Genomic DNA, 23,526 nt, shown 5'->3' on the forward strand with positions numbered 1-23,526 from the left:
GCAGACTTCAAACAGCTGCTATCAGGCTTGTCTTGTCAATGACTATAGTTCTGGCTGTATACCCATGTGACTGACCTATAGCCCAGCCCGCAACACCTGTGCAAACTCCTACCTAACACAATACTACAATACACCCTGCAGGTAGATGTAGCATACAGACTGACAGATAGTAATCCACCAAACAGAATCTGATAACTCTGGCAATGCAATGGGCACAGTGTATACAAGGATATATATATATATTATATATATATATATATATATATATATATAGATAGATAGATAGATAGATAGATAGATAGATAGATAGATAGTCACCTGTGGTCTAGTGGATGAGACTATCCAGACGAGTGAATAAAATGACAGCAGTGTCAGGAGTTCCTGGTGAGTAGCAAGGTAGACCCGATACACTTCCTAGAATAACGTAGTCAGAGCAAGTCGAGGTCGGTCCAGCCAGAGTTCATGCAAACCCTAGTCCAAAGCAGAGGGTCAATCCAGGCAGCAAGCAAAGCGTAGTCCAGGTACAAGAGCAAGGTCGGCAACAGGAAATCCAGCAGAGATAAACGTGGTCAGGATACAAGGCAGTCGGCAGCAACAGGAATCAGAGGTTAAACGTGGTCAAGGTACAAGGCAAATAGTCCGTAACAGGAATCCAATAGCAGTGAGCGCAACCCAACAACAAGCCAAAGCTAATGCTATCATGGGCGATGACTGGGGGCGTTCACCAAGTTTAAATACAAGGACTAAGCAATCAAACATAAGCAGAATTGAAAACAACCAATAGTGTAGTGATCCAGCATGTCAGCTGGTCAGCTGACGCGCATGCAATGTGAAAGTTACTGTTTACATCTGCAGAGCGCATATTGAGAATGCATCCTCCGCCTATCCAATGAGAGCTGAGAAGTCTCCTGCGTTCCAGTGACGTCAGCGGCTTTCTGAGACCCGGAAGTCGGAGCTGAAGCCCGAGTCTCGGCATTCCGCCGCTGACGTGAAGCGGCGGACCTTACAGCTGCACTGTCCTATCCACACCCCCTGCCGATGTCACCGATCTGTGGCCTCTCAATGGCAAACTCCAGACAGCTGCACTGTCCAATCCACGCCCCCTGCTTATGTCACCAATCTGTGGCCTCTCAGTGGCAGACTCCAGACAGCTGCACTGTTCAATCCACGCCTCCCTGCGGTCATCAATCTGTGGCCAATGGCAGACTCCAGACAGCTGCACTGTCTAATCCACACCCCCTGCTGATGTCACCAATTTGTGGCCTCTCAGTGGCAGACCCCAGACAGCTGTACTGTTTAATTCACGCCCCCTGCTGATGTCACCAATCTGTGGCCTCTCAGTGGCAGCTTGGCCTCTCTTACATGTCCTGATTGGGCTGTGCGTACCAAATTGGCCACACATCTTCCCCTTTCATCTCCTCCTGATTAGCATATGGGAAATATAAGCAGCATAACACAAAAATGAAGCTATTTGGCAACATGCACTGGTGTTAGTGAGGCATAATCAAGAGTTTACAATGAGACGGAGACTACTTGTTCTGCAGCAACCTAGCCTCTTGAGAATGTTGTATCCAATGTGGAAATTCCCAGAAGATGTGTGATGTGTGTTGTCCATGTCTTGCAGAACTCATTCCTCAGCTGATCCCAGAATCAGGAAGCCTTCTTCACTCCAGAGTCATTCAGTACAGAGATCTTCTGGAAAGCCTACCAATGGATGCCTACACACATGGGTGCATTCTTCATCCAGAACTCACTATAGACTCCATGATCCCTAAGTACGCCACTGCTGAGATCCGACGTAAGTCTCCAGCCTCATTACAAGGCCTCTTACTAGTAAGTCCAGATGTGTGTCCAGGGATGGCCTTCAGCTGAGGTGAATTTATATAAAGATCTTCTGAAGTAGCTGGTCTTCTCTGCAGTCTTCCCATGGGGTCACTTGTGAGGGCCATGGTCCTGTCAGTAAGCGTTGTTCAATGTTGTGCTTAATGAGAAACCAAATACCATCACAGCCTTGTGATTGCATACAACAGAGTCTTTATGTCCTTCAGTAAACCTTGCCTGCATTGGCTGAGATTCTGAATCCTGGGTGACTGCCAGGGGAACACTGGAACAAAACCCTGACAGTAACAATGGTGTTAATGGTAGCTGAGATGGTGGAAAGTGAGGTTGTGAGGATATTGGGTCCACTAGCTGAGATATTTATTTATTGTATTTAAAAAGCGCCAGCATATTATGCAACGCTGGACATTAGTTTAGGTTACAAACAATATTTAGGGGTGACATGCAGCAATATGACAATACAGGAATACAAAAAAACTAGATCAGGCAGCACAGTATGAGTACAAGGTAATGCTCAGTCAGTCACTGGATGGGAGCATGGAGATTAGGCAAGTTAGGTTCACTTAAATGCATAGCATGGATATAGGTCTTAATGCAAAGAGAAAAGGTGTGAGCCACATGGTGAAACCTCCTCGTTCAGACAAGTGTGAAATGATGGTCACATGACAACAGCAGGGCGGTCCCTGAGTAAGAAACCAATGCTGTGGAGGGAGGGGCTACATGAAAGCATTGGCATGAGTGTTGGTGTGGAGGTGTAGGACTGGCAGCAGGATGTCAGGCCACCCTGGTCCACTGTTACTGGCAGCATCCATCCCTTCCCATAACCTAAAATACTATACCCCCACTGCACATACCTCCCAACTTTCTGAGATGAGAAAGAGGGACACTTAAGCCACGCCCCTGCCACACCCCCATCACACCCCTAGTCACTCATACCATAAACAACGATTCATTAGAAAAATATGGTGTAGAATGTCCAGGAGCACCAAGGGCTTGATTCACAAAAGTGTGCTAAGTGTTAACACGCCAGTGAAAAGCCACTTAGCACGTGCTAACATACTTTGCACGTGCTAACTAGGGTGCTAAGTAGTTAGCAACTGCAAACTACTTAGCACCGTAGTTAGCACGTGCAAACTACTTAGCACCCTAGTTAGCATGTGCAAAGTACTTAGCACTGTAGTTTGCACATGCTAACTAGGGTGCTAAATAGTTTGCACGTGCTAACTACAGTGCTAAGTAGTTTGCACGTGCTAACTACTTAGCACCCTAGTTAGCACGTGAAAAGCTTTTAGGCGTGATAACTGAGTTATCACGCTTTTCGTTAAACAAGCCCCAAGAGTGGCCAAAAAGTGTGTGTGCCCAGGTCCTCACCCCTGTACCAAGGGGTCTCTCAAACAATATGATATGACTTTTTGGGCAACTTGACAAAGGCCATTCTGGCCGACACAGCGGGCTGTCGTCGTCATTTTGTTTCATGCTACAATAAAGTAACTGAGCTAATTAAAAACAGAGTGGTGCCGGCCCTTTTTGCTTCTTGATAAGAAAAATATGTTTTATAATTCAAACCACACTGGTCCTTCCTATCCTGGTTCATTTTCCTTCATATTAATATATTAAAATTAGTAATATATCAATTTAAAGGATGACAATAAAGTTTAGAGTCAATCAAACACATCTTTAGTAGAGAAATATAGATATTTACATAGAAAGAGGGACAACGTCCTAAAAGAAGGACAAATGAGTAGGAAAGAGGGACAGAGGGACAGGGCTCCCAAAGAGGGACTGTCGCCTTCAAAAGAGGGACAAATGGGAGCTATGTCACAGCAGCCCCACCCCAAACCATAAAATACTATTCTCTCTCCATGCCTAGCATTCCGCCCCCAACCCTGTATCGATGTGATGTGGAGACCTATAACGATGTGATGTGGAAGCCTGCAACGATGTGATGTGGAGGCCTGTAACATAGCTTCCAGGTGTAACCCCTTTTGAGAGACAGTCCCTCTTTGGGAACCCCGTCCCTCTGGGTGTCTGATTGGCAGAGTATTCTAGTCAGTAGTTCTGGACAGCATGAAGCTCACACTGCTGTGTTTTCTGTATGTGATTTAGGCTCTCTCTGATTTGCAGATTGTTGTAGTCAGCAGTAGTTCTGGACAATATGAAGCTCACACTGCGGTGTTTCCTGTGATTTAGGACATCTCTGATTGGCAGATAATAGATTAACAGAGGCGCCAACATGATAAAAAACACTAAAAGAACTTAAAAACCCATCTTGGTAATAGAGGAGGTAGTGGTGGACTTACCTCCTCCAAGCAGAACATACGACTGTGGCTTTTCAGTCAATTTTATTGGATACACCAAATAAAGTGCAACGAATTTCGCATGATACAACCCCGCTTCATCAGGCAATAACAGATAGGAGTAAATAGCATCTACCAGTATCATCAACACTGAACGCCTCTGTGAAGAGGCGCTCAGCATTGATGATACTGGTAGATGCTATTTACTCCTATCTGTTGTTGCCTGATGAAGCGGGGCTGTATCCCGCGAAACGCGTTGCACGTTATTTGGAGTATCCAATAAAATTGTTTTGACTGAAAAGCCACAGTCATATGTTCTGCTTGGAGGAGGTAAGTCCACCACTACCTCCTCTATTACCAAGATGGGTTTTTTAATTCTTTTGGTGTTCTTTTTATCCTGTTGGCACCTTTGTTGTCCTATTATCTACATCAAGTCCACCCTTGGTGGAGGGTTGTACCCTTCCTCCTTCTACTACAGAGAGCGACTTTTTAATCCTGAGTGGGGTCAGGACAATCTCCCCACCTGCTTTGACAGTGGTTCCCTAATTGGTAACCCTGCTTTGTGAGTATTACATTAATATTATTACTCTTACAATTATACATTACCAGTACATACTACACTATATTGGGCTCTTGGTGTTCTCTTTTCGCATCTCTGGTTGGCAGAATGTTGTGGTCAGCAGTAGTTATGTACAATATGAAGCTCACACTGCTGTGTTTCCTGTGATTTAGGACATCTCCGATTGGCAGAATGTTGTAGTCAGAAGTAGTTTTGGACAATATGAAGCTCACACTGCTGTGTTTCCAGTCTGTGATTTAGGACATCTCTGATTGGCTGAATGTTGTAGTCAGCAGTAGTTATGTACAATATAAAGCTCATACTGCTGTGTTTCCTGTGATTTAGGACATCTCCGATTGGCAGAATGTTGTAGTCAGCAGTAGTTATGTACAATATAAAGCTCACACTGCTGTGTTTCCGGTCTGTGATTTAGGATATCTCTGATTGGCAGAATGTTGTAGTCAGCAGTAGTTATGTACAATATAAAGCTCATACTGCTGTGTTTCCTGTGATTTAGGATATCTCCGACTCCGATTGGCAGAATGTTGTAGTCAGCAGTAGTTATGTACAATATAAAGCTCACACTGCTGTGTTTCCTGTGATTTAGGACATCTCTGATCAGGGGAGGACTGGCCAGGGGGGAAGGGGGGAGATTTCCCCCCAGGCTGCCTCTCATTTAATGATTTAGGGCTGGCACTGTGCCTAGTGAATTCAGGTATTTGTATAAGGCAATGTGAAACACTAGGCTGAATGAGGGAAATAAACGCCCAAATACAGAGCAATTGCAGGGCGGGCAAGCTAGTAAATATACACAGCATGATACAGAGCAGAGGCTTGCCTGCAGGGTCCGTGGGAAAAATCTGTCTGGTCTCTCACCATTGTTAACTGCATGTGCACAGCTACATAAGATATTATCTAGGTTAAAAAGTTTTTGACAGTCCCTAGACCCCAGAAGGGCTGCTTGCAGACAGTCCCTAGACTCCAGAAGGGCTGCTTGCAGGACTTGTGTGTAAGAGATAGAAACCCTGACTGTTGTAACTTAAAATGTATTATGTACCACCCGGTGCCAGTGCATTTATAGTTTACCTGTAACACTGTCCCTTGAGTGTCCTTGCTGTATTTCCCACGTGACTACCGGCATATAGCACGTGGGGCACGTGTGTGATGTCGTTTGGGCTGGGGCTGTCGTGAAAACGGGCCTCTAGTTTGTGTTTTCCCCCCAGGCCAAAAGGTCCCAGTCCTCCCCTGTCTCTGATTGGCATAATGTTGTAGTCAGCAGTAGTTATGTACAATATGGAGCTCATACTGCTGTGTTTCCTGTGATTTAGGACATCTCTGATTGACAGAATGTTGTAGTCAGCAGTGATGCTGGACAATATGAAACTCACACTGCTGTGTTTCCTGTGATTTAGGATATCTCTGATTGGCAGAATGTTCAGGGCCGGATTTGTACTTTCCAGCGCCCTAGGCCGGCTGTCACCAACCAGCCTCCCCCATTCTGTCCAACTGCTACTAGTGATGTCCGTCGTACTCGGCAAATAAACTGATTCTGATCACTGGGTTACATGGGCTCCTGTCTGTTTTGCTGCTTTGCCCCCCCCCCCCCCCCCCGTTCAAAGAGGCAGTGCATGCTCTGTCCACTCCATGTAATTTTGCACTCCAGCCTGGATGCGCAACAGCCGATAGTGTTCAGGGCTTGCATAATTCAGAAATGACGCTCAAATAGGAGCAGCACTTCTCAAGTACACATACGCATAATGGCCCATACTCACGGGCAACTTTTTGGGCCTGTCGCCAGCACACGTGAGCGTGTGGGCGACAGGCCGGCGACTGCTCCTCGCCAGGTCCCTCCGCATACACACGCGGAAGAGGGACCAGCGGCGCAACGGAAGCTGTCGCCGACGTTCCTCCTCCCCCCCGCCGGAAGCTCCGTATTCCTCAATGGAGGTTGCTGTTGCTAGTCCGCGTACTCACGCGGACTAGCGACAGTTGCGGCGGAGTTGCAGCGGCAACTGTCACCAGGCGATTGAGCAGTTAAATCGCCTGGCGACATCAGCGACGAGCGACAGTTTGGGGTGCGCGCCCGTGCAACGGTGCATACTCACAGGCGACCTGTCGCCGCAACGCACGCGCGCCGCGTGTTGCGGCGACAATTGTAGCCCGTGAGTATGGGCCATAACACTCCAAGCCTCAGCTGCTGTCCACCTGCATACAGGAGTGCGAAATTACAAAAAGCCAGAGAGGACAGAGTATGCGCTGCTTCTTTGTCCTTTGTGCGACTTGCTTCAGTCAGATTCACAAACAGGTGATGGTGCAGCGCAAAGGAGAGAAACCCATCCAAAACAGAACAGGTAAGTAGAAGGATCCAGCACTACACACGCTGGCATAGATGTAGTGTAATGCTAGGTACACACGATGCAATTCTGACAGATTTACTGTCAGATTGATTATTTCCAATGTCTGATCTGATTTCCGATCAATTTTTCAATCGATTTTCCGTTCATTTCTATGAAAAAAATCATTCAGAAAATCTATCGGATAGCAGATCGGACATGTTGGAAATAGTCGATCTGACAGTAAAGCTGGCCATACACTAGGCTGATTACCCACCGATCGAAAGCAGATTCGATCACTGGGATCGAATCTGCTGTCAAATAGTTCACGCAACACGCTAATTTTCGATCTATTTCGGCCCGAAATAGATCGGTCCCGTCAATCGCGCCTTGCGGGAAATTACCGTCGATCGCAGCGGGTAAGGAGCGCCTCGCTAGCGGCGTACGACCGACGCAGGTATACATTACCTGAAGCTGAATCACCTCCCGGCTCCCGGCAGGCATCTTCTCCGCATCAACTTCCGCATCCCGGCATCCGGCATAACTTCCTGTGTCACTGCAGTGACAGCGGAAGTACAAATAGAGGGCGCTCTATTTGAACTTCCGCTGTCACTGGAGTGACAGAAAGTTATGCCGGGATGCAAAGAAGATGCCCGCCGGGAGCCGATGCGGAGAAGATGCCCGGGACCAGGCTTCAGGTAATGTATGCGGGGGCCCGGGGGCGACAGCGGCAGCTCAGCAGATTGTAATCGGTTTCAGGCTGAAATCGATTCACAATCTGTTTGCAGTAAAGGCAGCCATACGATCCCTCTCTGATCAGATTCGATCAGAGAGGGATCTATCTGTTGGTTGAATCTGATGGCAAATCGACCAATGTCTTAAATCTGTCAGAAAATTGCATCATGCGTACCTAGCATAAGCTCAGGTGTACTTTTCACAGTGACAATTTAGCACTTGGGGCAAGTTAAGACAGATCTTAATCAGTCAGCAGGAAGTTTTTACATTTTGTAATAGAATGATAATATTTATTGGCTAACCAAAAGAAAACAGTGAGCCTTTTGGCTAATGAGCCATCTTCAGACTTTGTTCCTGTATACAAGATGTTAGGCACACAGCTATATATACAGTCAGCAGGAGATGTATACATTGTTTTGTAAATATAAAAAAAAAGTAATACAGTTGTCATTCTGTTTCAAAACATCCTGCTTTCACTGATGGCTAACACAGAACAATGCTTTGCTGCTTCTAAAACATGTCAGGAAAGAGTTAAACTGTAGCACAGAGAGAATGTTGCTGTCATTCCCTAGGAAAGAAAAACAAACCATAAATCTAACAGGTCTCAGGTCTTTAACAGCTCTGACCAAGTAATAAACATCAGTGAGGGGGAGAGCAGAGCTGATAATTCCTGTCCATGAATGCGTGCTGCATAAAGAAACTAATCTGAACTCAAAAGTTCTACTACTTGAGCCCATATATTTCTCTTCTCGCAGCAGCTTGTATGTCCCCACTCATTATACTAAGGACAAGATCCTCAGATGACAACAGATGCTGACTGTCATCACACACACTCTGCACATCACACACACTCTGCAGTGAGAGAGATGCAGGGATCGCTGGAATTCAGGCAGAATACAGCAAAGCAGAAATGATTTACTTTGACATGTGACCTCTAATCTCTCCAAGTCCTGCGCCCTGCTGAATTTTATCGCCCTAGGCCTTGACCTTTGTGGCCTTCCCAGAAATCCGGCCCTGAGAATGTTGTAGTCAGCAGTAGGTCTGGACAATATGAAGCTCACACTGCTGTGTTTCCTGTCTGTGATTTAGGATATCTCTGATTGGCAGAATGTTGTAGTCAGCAGTAGTTATGTACAATATGAAGCTCATAATGCTGTGTTTCCTGTGATTTAGGATATCGCTTGTCATGAACCGACCCCACGCAAGCCTGCAGAGACAGTTTCTGACTGGGGTTTTTTCTCATTTCGACCAGATCGAGAGTGGGAGCAGCCTTATTCAAGCTGATAAAAAACGGTCTCCCTCACAACACACACTGCCACCACCAGCAGCTGCTAGACACTTCGACAATTGCCACTCTGCTGTCGAGTGGCCTGTGCTCCGTCCAGCGTTTTGGTATTTGGGTCAGTTTCGTGCTTAAGTCAAAATACGGGAACACCACACACAAACTCTCACACGGTAGCGGTGTACAAACTGAGCATTCAATCAGACGCTGAACTTGTAACACAAATTACACTGCAGTCTCTCTCTAGGAATGCTAGCTCTTAGTACATCAGAAGACCAGCTTATTAAATAAAGATTTAATATTCCAAAAAAGGTGGAACAGTGCAGAAAGAAATATATACAAAACATTTACAAAAAACAGTAAAAAAAAATTACAAAAACACACAAGACAGTTTGCAAATCTAAACAGAAATTGAACTTTTACCAGCGCAAAGGTCCAACTTGGTCGTGGAAGGACACAAGTTCTGATCAGGAATCAGGGACCTCTCTAGCTCAGCGCTACCTTCAGGAAAAGACAGGTTCTGAATCTTCCATGCTGACTTTTATAGGAAGGTGTGTAGCCGTAGGCTATCCAATGTTCAGATCCAAAATTAATCTAATTTCCTCAGCTTGTGACAGCACCGTTTTGCAGAGACTTCTGTAACATCCTCGCTTGCTGTGATATGCAAATTTCAAAGGTTCCTGTTCCACTTTCAACCTCCCAGACTCAATTGTGCATTTGAACAACAAGTGGCTGTTTACATGTATACAGAGTTCAAAGCAATGCAGACACCTTTCAGGCAAAACAGACTATTTCTGACAACTGGTTGGTTAATTGTCTAATTAACCATTTCCTTGCGCTGGGACCAGCTGGATTTGTCCTAATTAAATGTTCAGGTGTCTTTGGGCTATTCACTTAACTGGTCTATTCAAATTAGATTCACAACCCTTTTCCTGAAACATGCAAATTTACCATTTCCAGGTGACACTTATTTCAAAACCCACAGCCAGACTGGCTTCTAACAGACATACACATATGAGATGGTGCACAGCAGACATAAAATGAAAAAATATGGCTTCCACGAGATACACGTTCAAAAATGGCTTCTATATTATATACGACATCCCAATACAACATCACATCTCTGATTGGCAGAATGTTGTAGTCAGCAGTAGTTCTGGACAATATGAAGCTCACACTGCTGTGTTTTCTGTGATTTAGGACATCTCTGATTGGCAGAATGTTGTAGTCAGCAGTAGTTCTGGACAATATGAAGCTCACACTGCTGTGTTTCCTGTGATTTAGGACATCTGGCCAATGCCAGCACAGAACTTCTGAAGCTGGACAATGAGGAACCTCAGCTTACAGAGCCTTACCTCTCCAAACAGAAGAAAGTCATGGTAAGTTCTGTGCACAGGAGATTGCCACAGGCGGCCAGCTTACATGACATGCAAAGCAAGGCAGTTACTTCTATTCCAGTGATAATTTGCCTGTTCTGCTGTCACTTCATGCCCCTCTCCAGTAATTTTGGTTACTTATGGTCTCTGTAATGTACAGCTCTGCCACAGGAGACATGGGAGGAAGTGGGTGTCATGTGACTGCTATCCTGAGGCAGCACGGGAGAGCTGACTTGGGGTAGCACTAGGGGAATGGTGGCATTGCAGGGGAAGAGTGGTGCTATGTGGGAGGGGTAGCACTGTGTGGGAGGGGTGACACTGCGTGGGAGGGGTGCCACTGCAGGGAAAGAGTGGCACTATGTGGGAGGGGTGACACTACGTGGGAGGGGTAACACTGCAGGGGAGGGTTCTGAATGCAGCTAAACATGATCTTTTTTCCATCTTAGGCAAAAATACTGGAACATGACAATGTGAACAACTTGAAGAAAATCCTTATTGAATTAGCCATGGCTCTGGACCAAGTAGAAGCAGAGCTAGAGAAGAGGAAGATTGAATATGAAGGTATTGTACATTTATAAAGGAACTATCACCTGCAGCATCAGTATTTTACAGCTAACACCCTTATGCTTCCTGAGTACCTCCGGGAGGGGTAAGGGACCACCGGGGACATTGGGTTAAATGTTACTTCCTCCCTCTAAACCTGGTATAACCCTCCCGGTGCTAAATGTTACCCCTACCTCTAATCCTGGTATAACCCTCCCGGTGCTAAATGTTACCCCTCCCTCTAACCCTGGTATAACCCTCCTGGTGCTAAACGTAACCCCCTCCCTTTAAACATGGTATAACTAGTGGCGTAGCTAAGAAGCCGTGGGCCCCAGTGCAAGTTTAGCATTGGGGCCTCTCAAGCATGCTATAGATAACAATTGATACAACACACCAAAACCAATAAAGGACAACCACAGTGTCAGATGTACAAGAAGGGGATGGGAAACTGTTAATGATCACTACTATTCATATCAACTATATAAGTGAATATTATCAGCACAGGACCAATAAAGAGCTAATATTGTGTTTGAGGGGTGGGTCCCTCTAGCTCCAGGACCCCGATGCGGTTGCTATGCCATTGAGTATAACCCTCCTGGTGCTAAACATTACCCTGCCCTCTAAACATGGTATAACCCTTCCAGTGCCAAATGTTACCCCCTTCCCTCTAAACATGGTATAACCCTCCTGGTGCAAAACATTACCCCCTCCCTCTAAACATGGTATAACCCTCCCAGTGCTAAATGTTACCCTCTACCTCTAAACATGGTACAACCCTCCTGGTGCTAAATGTTACCCCTTCCCTCTAAACATGGTATAACCCTCCTGGTGCAAAACATTACCCCCTCCCTCTACACATTGTATAACCGTCCTGTTGCTAAACATTATCCCCTCCCTCTAAACATGGTATAACCCTCCCGGTGCTAGATGTTACCCCTTCCCTCTAAACATGGTATAACCCTCCTGTTGCGAAACATTACCCCCTCCCTCTAAACATTGTATAACCCTCCCAGTGCTAAATGTTACCCTCTACCTCTAAACATGGTATAACCCTCCTGGTGCTAAATGTTACCCCTTCCCTCTAAACATGGTATAACCCTCCTGGTGCAAAACATTACCCCCTCCCTCTACACATTGTATAACCGTCCTGTTGCTAAACATTATCCCCTCCCTCTAAACATTGTATAACCCTCCCAGTGCTAAATGTTACCCTCTACCTCTAAACATGGTATAACCCTCCTGTTGCGAAACATTACCCCCTCCCTCTAAACATTGTATAACCCTCCCAGTGCTAAATGTTACCCTCTACCTCTAAACATGGTATAACCCTCCTGGTGCTAAATGTTACCCCTTCCCTCTAAACATGGTATAACCCTCCTGGTGCAAAACATTACCCCCTCCCTCTACACATTGTATAACCGTCCTGTTGCTAAACATTATCCCCTCCCTCTAAACATTGTATAACCCTCCCAGTGCTAAATGTTACCCTCTACCTCTAAACATGGTATAACCCTCCTGGTGCTAAATGTTACCCCTTCCCTCTAAACATGGTATAACCCTCCTGGTGCAAAACATTATCCCCTCCCTCTAAACATGGTATAACCCTCCTGGTGCTAAATGTTACCCCTTCCCTCTAAACATGGTATAACCCTCCTGGTGCAAAACATTACCCCCTCCCTCTAAACATTGTATAACCGTCCTGTTGCTAAACATTATCCCCTCCCTCTAAACATGGTATAACCCTCCTGGTGCTAAATGTTACCCCTTCCCTCTAAACATGGTATAACCCTCCTGGTGCAAAACATTATCCCCTCCCTCTAAACATGGTATAACCCTCCTGGTGCTAAATGTTACCCCTTCCCTCTAAACATGGTATAACCCTCCTGGTGCAAAATATTACCCCCTCCCTCTAAACATTGTATAACCCTCCTGTTGCTAAACATTATCCCCTCCCTCTAAACATGGTATAACCCTCCTGGTGCTAAATTTTACCCCTTCCCTCTAAACATGGTATAACCCTCCTGGTGCAAAACATTATCCCCTCCCTCTAAACATGGTATAACCCTCCTGGTGCTAAATGTTACCCCTTCCCTCTAAACATGGTATAACCCTCCTGGTGCAAAACATTATCCCCTCCCTCTAAACATGGTATAACCCTCCTGGTGCTAAATGTTACCCCTTCCCTCTAAACATGGTATAACCCTCCTGGTGCAAAACATTACCCCCTCCCTCTAAACATTGTATAACCCTCCTGTTGCTAAACATTATCCCCTCCCTCTAAACATGGTATAACCCTCCTGGTGCAAAACATTACCCCCTCCCTCTAAACATTGTATAACCCTCCTGTTGCTAAACATTACCCCCTCCCTCTAAACATTGTATAACCCTCCTGTTGCTAAACATTATCCCCTCCCTCTAAACATGGTATAACCCTCCCAGTGCTAAATGTTACCCTCTCCCTCTAAACATGGTATAACCCTCCTGTTGCGAAACATTACCCCCTCCCTCTAAACATTGTATAACCGTCCTGTTGCTAAACATTATCCCCTCCCTCTAAACATGGTATAACCCTCCCGGTGCTAGATGTTACCCCTTCCCTCTAAACATGGTATAACCCTCCTGTTGCGAAACATTACCCCCTCCCTCTAAACATTGTATAACCGTCCTGTTGCTAAACATTATCCCCTCCCTCTAAACATGGTATAACCCTCCTGGTGCTAAATGTTACCCCTTCCCTCTAAACATGGTATAACCCTCCTGGTGCAAAACATTATCCCCTCCCTCTAAACATGGTATAATCCTCCTGGTGCTAAATGTTACCCCTTCCCTCTAAACATGGTATAACCCTCCTGGTGCAAAACATTATCCCCTCCCTCTAAACATGGTATAACCCTCCTGGTGCTAAATGTTACCCCTTCCCTCTAAACATGGTATAACCCTCCTGGTGCAAAACATTACCCCCTCCCTCTAAACATTGTATAACCCTCCTGTTGCTAAACATTATCCCCTCCCTCTAAACATGGTATAACCCTCCTGGTGCAAAACATTACCCCCTCCCTCTAAACATTGTATAACCCTCCTGTTGCTAAACATTACCCCCTCCCTCTAAACATTGTATAACCCTCCTGTTGCTAAACATTATCCCCTCCCTCTAAACATGGTATAACCCTCCCAGTGCTAAATGTTACCCCTTCCCTCTAAACATGGTATAACCCTCCTGGTGCAAAACATTACCCCCTCCCTCTAAACATTGTATAACCCTCCTGTTGCTAAACATTATCCCCTCCCTCTAAACATGGTATAACCCTCCTGGTGCAAAACATTACCCCCTCCCTCTAAACATTGTATAACCCTCCTGTTGCTAAACATTACCCCCTCCCTCTAAACATTGTATAACCCTCCTGTTGCTAAACATTATCCCCTCCCTCTAAACATGGTATAACCCTCCCAGTGCTAAATGTTACCCTCTCCCTCTAAAACATGGTATAACCCTCCTGGTGCTAAATGTTACCCCTCACTCTAAACCTGGTATACCCCTCCCGGTGATAAACATTACCCCCTCCCTCTAAAGCTGGTATAACTAGTGTTGGGCGAACAGTGTTCGCCACTGTTCGGGTTCTGCAGAACATCACCCTGTTCGGGTGATGTTCGAGTTCGGCCGAACACCTAATGGTGTTCGGCCAAACTGTTCGGGTTCGCCCGAACTGCTCAATGGCCGGCCGAACAGGGCGGAAATTCCCCCCACCCCCTCCGCTAGCGCTCCCTCCTCTGCCCGCTTCCCCATAAAAAAAGTTTAATGCAAGTTAAATAGTACCGGTGGCTGGCAGTGGAGTGAGGAGGAGGAGTCCGAGTAGGAGAGTGACGCGCTGAGGCCGGGCAGCGGGCGGTTCAGCGGTAGTACCCTTGTGGTACTTCCGCCCTTTCTCTGACCTCACGTCCTCTACGTGATGATGCGTACCCTCGTATGCAGAGGACCTCCTCCTCACTCCATTGCCAGCCACTGGTACTATTTAACTTGCATTAAACTTTTTTTATGGGGAAGCGGGCAGAGGGGGGAGCGCTAGCGGAGGGGGTGGGGGGAATTTCCGACCCCCCCCCCCCCCCCGCGATCGGGGCATGCTCCCCCCTTATGCCTGCGACCCCATAGGGCCCCCAAAATGGGCATGTTCGGGGGTCCCATTGACTTCCATTGAGTTCGGGGTTCGGGCCGAACATCTGGCCCATGTTCGGCCTGTTCGGCCCGAACCCGAACATCCAGGTGTTCGCCCAACACTAGGTATAGCCCTCCCGGTGCTAAATCTTACCCACTCCCTCTAAACCTGGTATAACCCTTCTGGTGCTAAACATTAACCACCAGCCTGCTGTACTGGCCGATTGACCAGTCTGGCCTGCTGTACTGGCCGATTGACCGGCCTAGCCTGCTGTAGTGGCCGATTGACCCCTCCCGGCCTGCTGTACTGACGGATTGACCCCTCCGGCCTGCTGTACTGGTGTATTGACCCCTCCAGCCTGCTGTACTGGCTGCTCTGTGGGCTTACAATAGCATATCAAATATTTATACAATGGGAGAATTCTGCTTACTAGGCAGAAGTTCTCAACCCGCTCTATATGTTGGCTTTGCTTCTTTCTCCCCCTCCTTCTGTAATGCTTATTCAAAGAATTAATAATGGATGTGACCTTTACTGAGTTCCATTAGAATCTAATCTCACATTTCCACTTCCTTTTACTGTAATTAGCATAAGAAGAGCTGTAACCCTTCCCCCCTCCCCCCCCCCCCATCTGAAGGAGGAGGTGGAGTCCCCACTGAAATTAAAGGCTCAGTCCACCCAAAAATGATTGGTCAGGAGAACTGCGGAGGGCAGAACCAGGCACTGGCTTTTTCAGTTTCATAAGTGAGATCTGTAGCCCCACCCCCTACGATGTTCATTACAGTGAAAGAGTCAGAAAGAAGTGCAGATAAATGAAGACCACCAGCAACACCAAACGTCAAAGGACTGCAACTTCTTTCTTTGGTCATCTATTCAAAGACTTCTCCTTAGCAGGGAAATATTTTCCCCCAGCCTTCTCTGGCCTGGTCCTCAAGTTGTACCAGAGGTAGCCCTCAAAATTCCTGCCACGGGCCAGCCTGCTGGCAGTATTTTTCTATGGTGGGAGACAGGTGTCTGGGGAATGGGGATATCAAGGACAACCAAGATCAGAGGCTGGTGTGGGGAGGAGCCTCAGAGTGTTGTGTAGGCTGGTAGCCAGAAAAAAATTGGAACTGGGTTTGAAAGTGACACTACCATTACAGCGATGATCTCAGAAATGGTACCTGGATTTATTTTTTATGCAATTATGACACGAGTAACCCCTTCATGTTGGCTCTCGTTGTTCACTGAAGATCAATTGTGTTGTCCTATAACGTCCAGCTTGATAGAAGCTCAGTAGATCCAACTAATGCTTTGTCCAAAAGGGACGATATTGGTTCTCCAACCCCAACCAAGTGCATTATTCACCTGAAGATGAAATGTTGTCCATTGCAGTCCAGCCTGGCGGAAGCTCAGTAGATCCACCCATTGCTTTTTCCATAAACGTAGGTATTGGTGGTCTTTCTATAGGTATGGTGGTCCATCTGTAGTTGTGGTATTTCATCTAAAGTTGTGGTGGTCCATCTGTAGTTGCGGTGGTCCCTCTATAGTTGCAGCTTTCCATCTGTAGTTGTGATGGTCCATCTCTAGTAGTTGTGGTGGGCCATCTCAAGTTGTGGCGGTTCATCTCTAGTTGTGGCGGGCCATCTATAGTTGTGGCGGGCCATCTATAGTTGTGGCGGGCCATCTCTAGTTGTGGCAGGCCATCTCAAGTTGTGGCGGTTCATCTCTAGTTGTGGCGGTTCATCTCTAGTAGTTGTGGTGGTCCATCTCTAGTTGTGGCGGGCCATCTCTAGTTGTGGCGGTTCATCTCTAGTTGTGGCGGTTCATCTCTAGTTGTGGCGGTTCATCTCTAGTAGTTGTGGCGGTCCATCTCTAGTTGTGGCGGGCCATCTCTAGTTGTGGCGGGCCATCTCTAGTTGTGGTGGGCCATCTCTCTAGTTGTGGCGGCCCATCTCTAGTTGTGGCGGCCCATCTCTAGTTGTGGCGGCCCATCTCTAGTTGTGGCGGCCCATCTCCAGTTGTGGCGGTCCATTGTGGCAGTCCATCTCTATTTGTGGAGGTCCATCTCTAGTAGTTGTGGTCCTAGTGAGCCAAAATGACTTGCTTTCGTGTTCTAGAAATCTTGTGAGAAGAAAGCGGGAGATGTAGAAAGAAGCCCCGTGAATGCTGCTGGCAGAAGGACATTGAGATTTATTTCCCTTATATTAAAAGCTGCTTACGTCACATTTGCCAGGCAAGTCCCCACAACTTGTAGACCTAGAGCATTGCTTATGGAGATGTTCTCTGAAGGGCCACCAAACAGGAATGGCCATTAGTGATGGCAGAACAGTTTGCTGGGATATTTAATGTGAACTTTCCTGTCAATAGTTTGCGTTCCCATTTATCATTAAAGTCAATGGCCGCCAACTTTAGCGGTTAATAGCAAAGCAGGGTATCTTATGGAGGACAGAGGGAACAAGGGGATTTTTTTTTCAAAAAGACCTTGGGATCTATTCACAAAACTTCTCATAAATGTCTTATTTATTACCTAAGTGATAAAAAATAACCTTTCAGCACATTTACAAGCAAAATAATCACTCAATGTAATTTTTTCCTTATTAACTTCATTGCAATGACTTTTCTTACCTTAATTATATAATATTTTTGCTCTTTGGGAGCTTAAAAATGTAATATAGATAAGGTGAAAACAGAGGAAAAAAGTTGAAAAAGCTTTGTGAATCATGCCCCTTGTAGTTTTGGAGAAAATTGATTTTAAAGTTAAGATAGGAAAAAAGTATATACTGTACAGTATTTAAATGCGGTAAATGACAGATAATGCATCAACCTACTGGTAATGTAAATTTACATATATCAAAAGAAAGAGCAGTGAATTTCATGACGGGGTTTCCAAGGGGTCGGTACGCAGTATGCTGTGTGTAGTGACCCCCTGGAAATCCATGGAAGTGGCAACGCTTTGGCCAGGGATCGCAATATGTTCATATAAGGATCCCTGGAAACTTTACCTATTTTTTTTTTTTGACCATTAACATTTTCTTTGTTTACGGCCTAGGGCCGTTTTTAGTGGCAGGAGGTGGGCACAGAGCAGGAGGGGGAAGCAGCGGGCAAACACAGCAGTGGGGAGAGGGGGGGCTCCCCGACTCCCCCTCCTTCACCTTGGGCCCCCTTCAGCAATCCCTGCTCCAGAAGTGAATGCAATGTGCAGGGAACACAGAACTCACCTGTTGCATGGAACTCCGCATGCCGCCAGTCTTCTCTGTCTTCAGCGCTCCTCCCCCCTCCAGAAGTGAATACAGTGTGCAGGGTACAGAACTCACCTGTTCCACATTCCATGGAGCTCTGCATGCAGCCAGTCTTCCCTGTCTTCAGCGCTCCTCCCCCCTCCAGAAGTGAATACAGCCTGCAGGGAACACAGGACTCACCTGTTCCATAGAGCTCCACATGCCACCAGTCTTCTCTGTCCAGCGTTGCTCACTCTACTTCCTGATTAATGGAAGTGAGCGGCGCTGGAGAGAAGACTGGTGGCATGTGAACCATGATCGCATGGAACGCGGAAGAGGTGAGACCTGTTTTGCCTGCACACGCCCGCTGTGCTAATTCCTGGAGGGGGAGCACTAAAGGGGGGCCCGAGGTTGGGTTTGGGGCATCCAAAGTTTCACAGTGGGCCCAGTGATTTCTAGCTACGCCAGTGGTTGTAGCCACAATAACCTGTGGCCGGAGACACTGTGTATTGGAGACTAAACCTGTATGAAGGAATTTATCCCATTAAAATTTTATATGAACACGAATTTGCAGGGTTGGGGATGCAAGAAGCACTGATTGTATATATTGATTTCTTCATCACCTGATAATGGGCAGATGTGCCTGAAATATTGTATTTTGTAAGTATGCCAAGTCCCCAGTGTCCTACACACTGCTCTACCTCATATTATGTAAGTATTAAGACGAAGTCCCAGGTGTCCTACACACTGCTCTACCTCATATTATGTGAGTATTACGGCCAAGTCCCCGGTGTCCTACATATTGCTCTACCTCGTATTATGTAAGTATTACGGCCAAATCCCAGGTTTGCCACATATGGCTCTACCTGGTATTATGCAAGTATTATGGCCAAGTCCCTGGTGTCCTACACACTGCTCTACCTCATATTATGTAAGTATTACGACCAAGTCCCAGGTGTCCTACATATTGCTCTACCTCATATTATGCAAGTATTACGGCCAAGTCCCTAGTGTCCTACACACTGCTCTACCTCATATTATGTAAGTATTACGACCAAGTCCCAGGTGTCCTACATATTGCTCTACCTCATATTGTGCAAGTATTACGGCCAAGTCCCCAGTGTCCTACACACTGCTCTACCTCATATTATGTAAGTATTACGACCAAGTCCCAGGTGTCCTACATATTGCTCTACCTCATATTATGTAAGTATTACAACCAAGTCCCAGGTGTCCTACATATTGCTCTACCTCGTATTATGTAAGTATTACGGCCAAATCCCAGGTTTGCCACATATGGCTCTACCTGGTATTATGTAAGTATTACAGCCAAGTCCCAGGTGTCCTACATATGGCTCTACCTGTCCTCACCTGCCCTGGAACTCTCAAACAGCTGGAGTAAAAGATTTGCCCACAAGCTGGGAGGGAGGAGCTACTTCCAGCCACCCCCCCTGAGCTGAAGGAAATACATTTTGCAGTCACACATGTGGAACTAATATCTGGTGGGGTCCATAAACCTTGGAAGTTAAGACGATTGGAGGCACTGATGTCAGGGTATCTAATAAAAATAATGCTATCATTTGTATAGCCCTTCTCTCATGTAGGACTCAAAGCACTTGAGAGCTGCATCCACAAGGGAGCACTCAGTAGGCAGCATTAAGGAGTCTTGCCCAAGGACTCCTTACTGTATGAGGGTGAGCTGTTTTTCCACAGTCCCACATCTGCAGTTTGAGAATTATGGTGCGATATGATTATACATTATAATAGTTATATTTTATATTTCCCAGGACGGAAGTGTGATCTATACCTTTGTGGAAACACCTTTACCTTAGCCGACATACTACTGGGAGCCACGTTACACCGACTCAAGTTCTTAGGACTTTCCAGGAAGCACTGGGAGGACGGCAGCCGACCAAACTTACAGTCTTATTTTGAGAGAATACAGAAGCGCTACGCATTTCGGCGGGTGCTGGGCGACATCCACACCACCCTCCTGTCCGCCGTCTTACCCAACGCATTCCGCCTGGTCAAACGGAAGCCACCCTCCTTCTTCGGGGCTTCCTTCCTGATGGGCTCGCTAGGAGGGATGGGATACTTTGCCTACTGGTATCTGAAGAAAAAGTACATCTGAGGGTCTCGCGGGCTGTGTGGTATTAGTAAATCTTAGTCAGACAAAGCCAAACAATTGTCACCACTAAACAAAAATATCCTTAACGCTAATGTCAACATTCCATTATAGAACACCTTATAGAACCTTATATTGCAACAAAATTACTATGTTTGCAAATATCTTTTGTAGGATCAAAAAAAATTAAACAAAAAAATAGTCTAGACTGTTGCATATTTAGTAGATAATCTCAAACATCTGGAATTTACTCAGTTCTGATGTGTCAAGTCTACCTGTTCCCTGTGTTCGCTGTACTACCATTGTGTTCCCAGGGCTGGGGGTGTATCCAGGCCACACTGTCTTCTAGGCTGTACCATTGTGTTTCCAGGGCTGGGGGTGAGTCCAGGCAGCACTGTCTTCTAGGCTGTGCCATTGTGTTCCCAGGGCTGGGGGTGTATCCAGGCCACACTGTCTTCTAGGCTGTACCATTGTGTTTCCAGGGCTGGGGGTGAGTCCAGGCAGCACTGTCTTCTAGGCTGTGCTATTGTGTTCCCAGGGCTGGGGGTGTATCCAGGCAACACTGTCTTCTAGGCTGTGCCATTGTGTTACCTGGGCAAGGGGTGTGTCCAGGCCACACTGTCTTCTAGGCTGTGTAACCATTGTGTTCCAAGGGCTGGGGGTGTGTCCAGGCAACACTATTTTCTAGGTTGTGCCATTGTGTTCCCAGGGCTGAGGGTGTATCCAGGTAACACTGTCTTCTAGGCTGTACCATTGTGTTACCAGGGCAAGGTGTGTGTCCAGGTCACACTGTCTTCTAGGCTGTGCCATTGTGTTCCCAGGGCAGGGTGTGTGTCCAGGCCACACTGTCTTCTAGGCTGTGCCATTGTGTTACCTGGGCAAGGGGTGTGTCCAGGCCACACTGTCTTCTAGGCTGTGTAACCATTGTGTTCCAAGGGCTGGGGGTGTGTCCAGGCAACACTATTTTCTAGGTTGTGCCATTGTGTTCCGAGGGCTGAGGGTGTATCCAGGTAACACTGTCTTCTAGGCTGTACCATTGTGTTACCAGGGCAAGGTGTGTGTCCAGGTCACACTGTCTTCTAGGCTGTGCCATTGTGTTCCCAATGGGGGGTGTATCCAGGCCACACTGTCTTCTAGCTGTACCATTGTGTTTCCAGGGCTGGAGGTGTATCCAGGCAACACTTTCTTCTAGGCTGTACCATTGTGTTCCCGGGGGGGGGGGGAGGTATCCAGGCCACACTGTCTTCTAGGCTGTACCATTGTGTTACCAGGGCGGGGTGTGTGTCCAGGCAACACTGTCTTCTAGGCTGTACCATTGTGTTCCCAGGGCTGGGGGTGTGTCCAGAGCAACACTGTCTTCTAGGCTGTGCCATTGTGTTCCCAGGGCTGAGGGTGTATCCAGGTAACACTGTCTTCTAGCTGTATCATTGTGTATCCAGGGCTGGAGGTGTATCCAGGCAACACTGTCTTCTAGGCTGTACCATTGTGTTACCAGGGCGGGGTGTGTGTCCAGGCAACACTGTCTTCTAGGCTGTACCATTGTGTTCCCAGGGCTGGGGGTGTGTCCAGAGCAACACTGTCTTCTAGGCTGTGCCATTGTGTTACCAGGGCAAGGGGTGTGTCCAGGCCACACTGTCTTCTAGGCTGTGTAACCATTGTGTCCCCAGGGCTGGGGGTGTGTCCAGGCAACACCATCTTCTAGGTTGTGCCATTGTGTTCCCAGGGCTGAGGGTGTATCCAGGTAACACTGTCTTCTAGCTGTATCATTGTGTATCCAGGGCTGGAGGTGTATCCAGGCAACACTTTCTTCTAGGCTGAACCATTGTGTTCCCAGGGCGGGGTGTGTGTCCAGGCTACACTATCTTCTAGGCTGTGCCATTGTGTTACCAGGGCAAGGTGGTGTATCCAGGTCACACTGTCTTCTAGGCTGTACCATTGTGTTACCAGGGCGGGGTGTGTGTCCAGGCAACACTGTCTTCTAGGCTGTACCATTGTGTTCCCAGGGCTGGGGGTGTATCCAGGTCACACTGTCTTCTAGGCTGTGCCATTGTGTTACCAGGGCAAGGGGTGTGTCCAGGCCACACTGTCTTCTAGGCTGTGTAACCATTGTGTCCCCAGGGCTGGGGGTGTGTCCAGGCAACACCATCTTCTAGGTTGTGCCATTGTGTTCCCAGGGCTGAGGGTGTATCCAGGTAACACTGTCTTCTAGCTGTACCATTGTGTATCCAGGGCTGGAGGTGTATCCAGGCAACACTTTCTTCTAGGCTGAACCATTGTTTTCCCAGGGCGGGGTGTGTGTCCAGGCTACACTATCTTCTAGGCTGTGCCATTGTGTTACCAGGGCAAGGTGGTGTATCAAGGTCACACTGTCTTCTAGGCTGTACCATTGTGTTACCAGGGCAAGGTGGTGTATCCAGGTCACACTGTCTTCTAGGCTGTACCATTGTGTTACCAGGGCAAGGTGTGTGTCCAGGTCACACTGTCTTCTAGGCTGTGCCATTGTGTTCCCAGGGCTGGGGGTGTATCCTGGCAACACTGTCTTCCGGGTTGTACCATTGTGTTACCCGGGGGGGGGGGGTGTATCTAGGCCACACTGTCTTCTGGGCTGTACCATTGTGTTCCCAGGGCTGGGGTGTATCCAGGCCACACTGTCTTTAGGCTGTACCATTGTGTTTCCAGGGCGGGGTGTGTTTCCAGGCAACACTGTCTTCTAGGCTGTACCATTGTGTTCCCAGGGCGGGGTGTGTGTCCAGGCCACACTGTCTTCTAGGTTGTACCATTGTGTTACCAGGGCAGGGTGTGTGTCCAGGCAACACTGTCTTGTAGGCTGTGCCATTGTGTTCCCAGGGCAGGGGGGTGTATCCAGGCAACACTGTCTTCTAGGCTGTACCATTGTGTTCCCAGGGCGGGGTGTGTTTCCAGGCAACACTGTCTTCTAGGCTGTGCAATTGTGTTCCCAGGGTGGAGGGGGTGTATCCAGGCCACATTGTCTTCTAGGCTGTACCATTGTGTTTCCAGGGTTGGGGGTGTATCCAGGCCACACAGTCTTCTAGGCTGTGCCATTGTGTTCCCAGGGCGGGGGGTGTATC

At 47.2% G+C, this 23,526-nt stretch overlaps 1 protein-coding gene across 2 annotated transcripts in view; it reads left to right on the forward strand.

Annotated features, from left to right (window-relative positions):
- Positions 1 to 21,644, forward strand: part of GDAP1L1 (ganglioside induced differentiation associated protein 1 like 1) — a 52,623-nt gene extending 30,979 nt beyond the window's left edge. For both annotated transcript variants that reach the window (XM_068262622.1, XM_068262621.1), the window contains exons 3-6: positions 1,625 to 1,798; positions 10,330 to 10,424; positions 10,868 to 10,982; positions 20,100 to 21,644. In XM_068262622.1, the coding sequence (XP_068118723.1) occupies positions 1,625 to 1,798; positions 10,330 to 10,424; positions 10,868 to 10,982; positions 20,100 to 20,443 (728 nt within the window). In that variant the 3' untranslated portion in view covers positions 20,444 to 21,644. The remainder of the gene's footprint in view (positions 1 to 1,624; positions 1,799 to 10,329; positions 10,425 to 10,867; positions 10,983 to 20,099) is intronic.
- Positions 21,645 to 23,526: the final 1,882 nt, after the last annotated feature.

Source organism: Hyperolius riggenbachi, chromosome 12, assembly GCF_040937935.1.
Source record: "Hyperolius riggenbachi isolate aHypRig1 chromosome 12, aHypRig1.pri, whole genome shotgun sequence".
Taxonomy (NCBI): Eukaryota; Metazoa; Chordata; class Amphibia; order Anura; family Hyperoliidae; genus Hyperolius; species Hyperolius riggenbachi.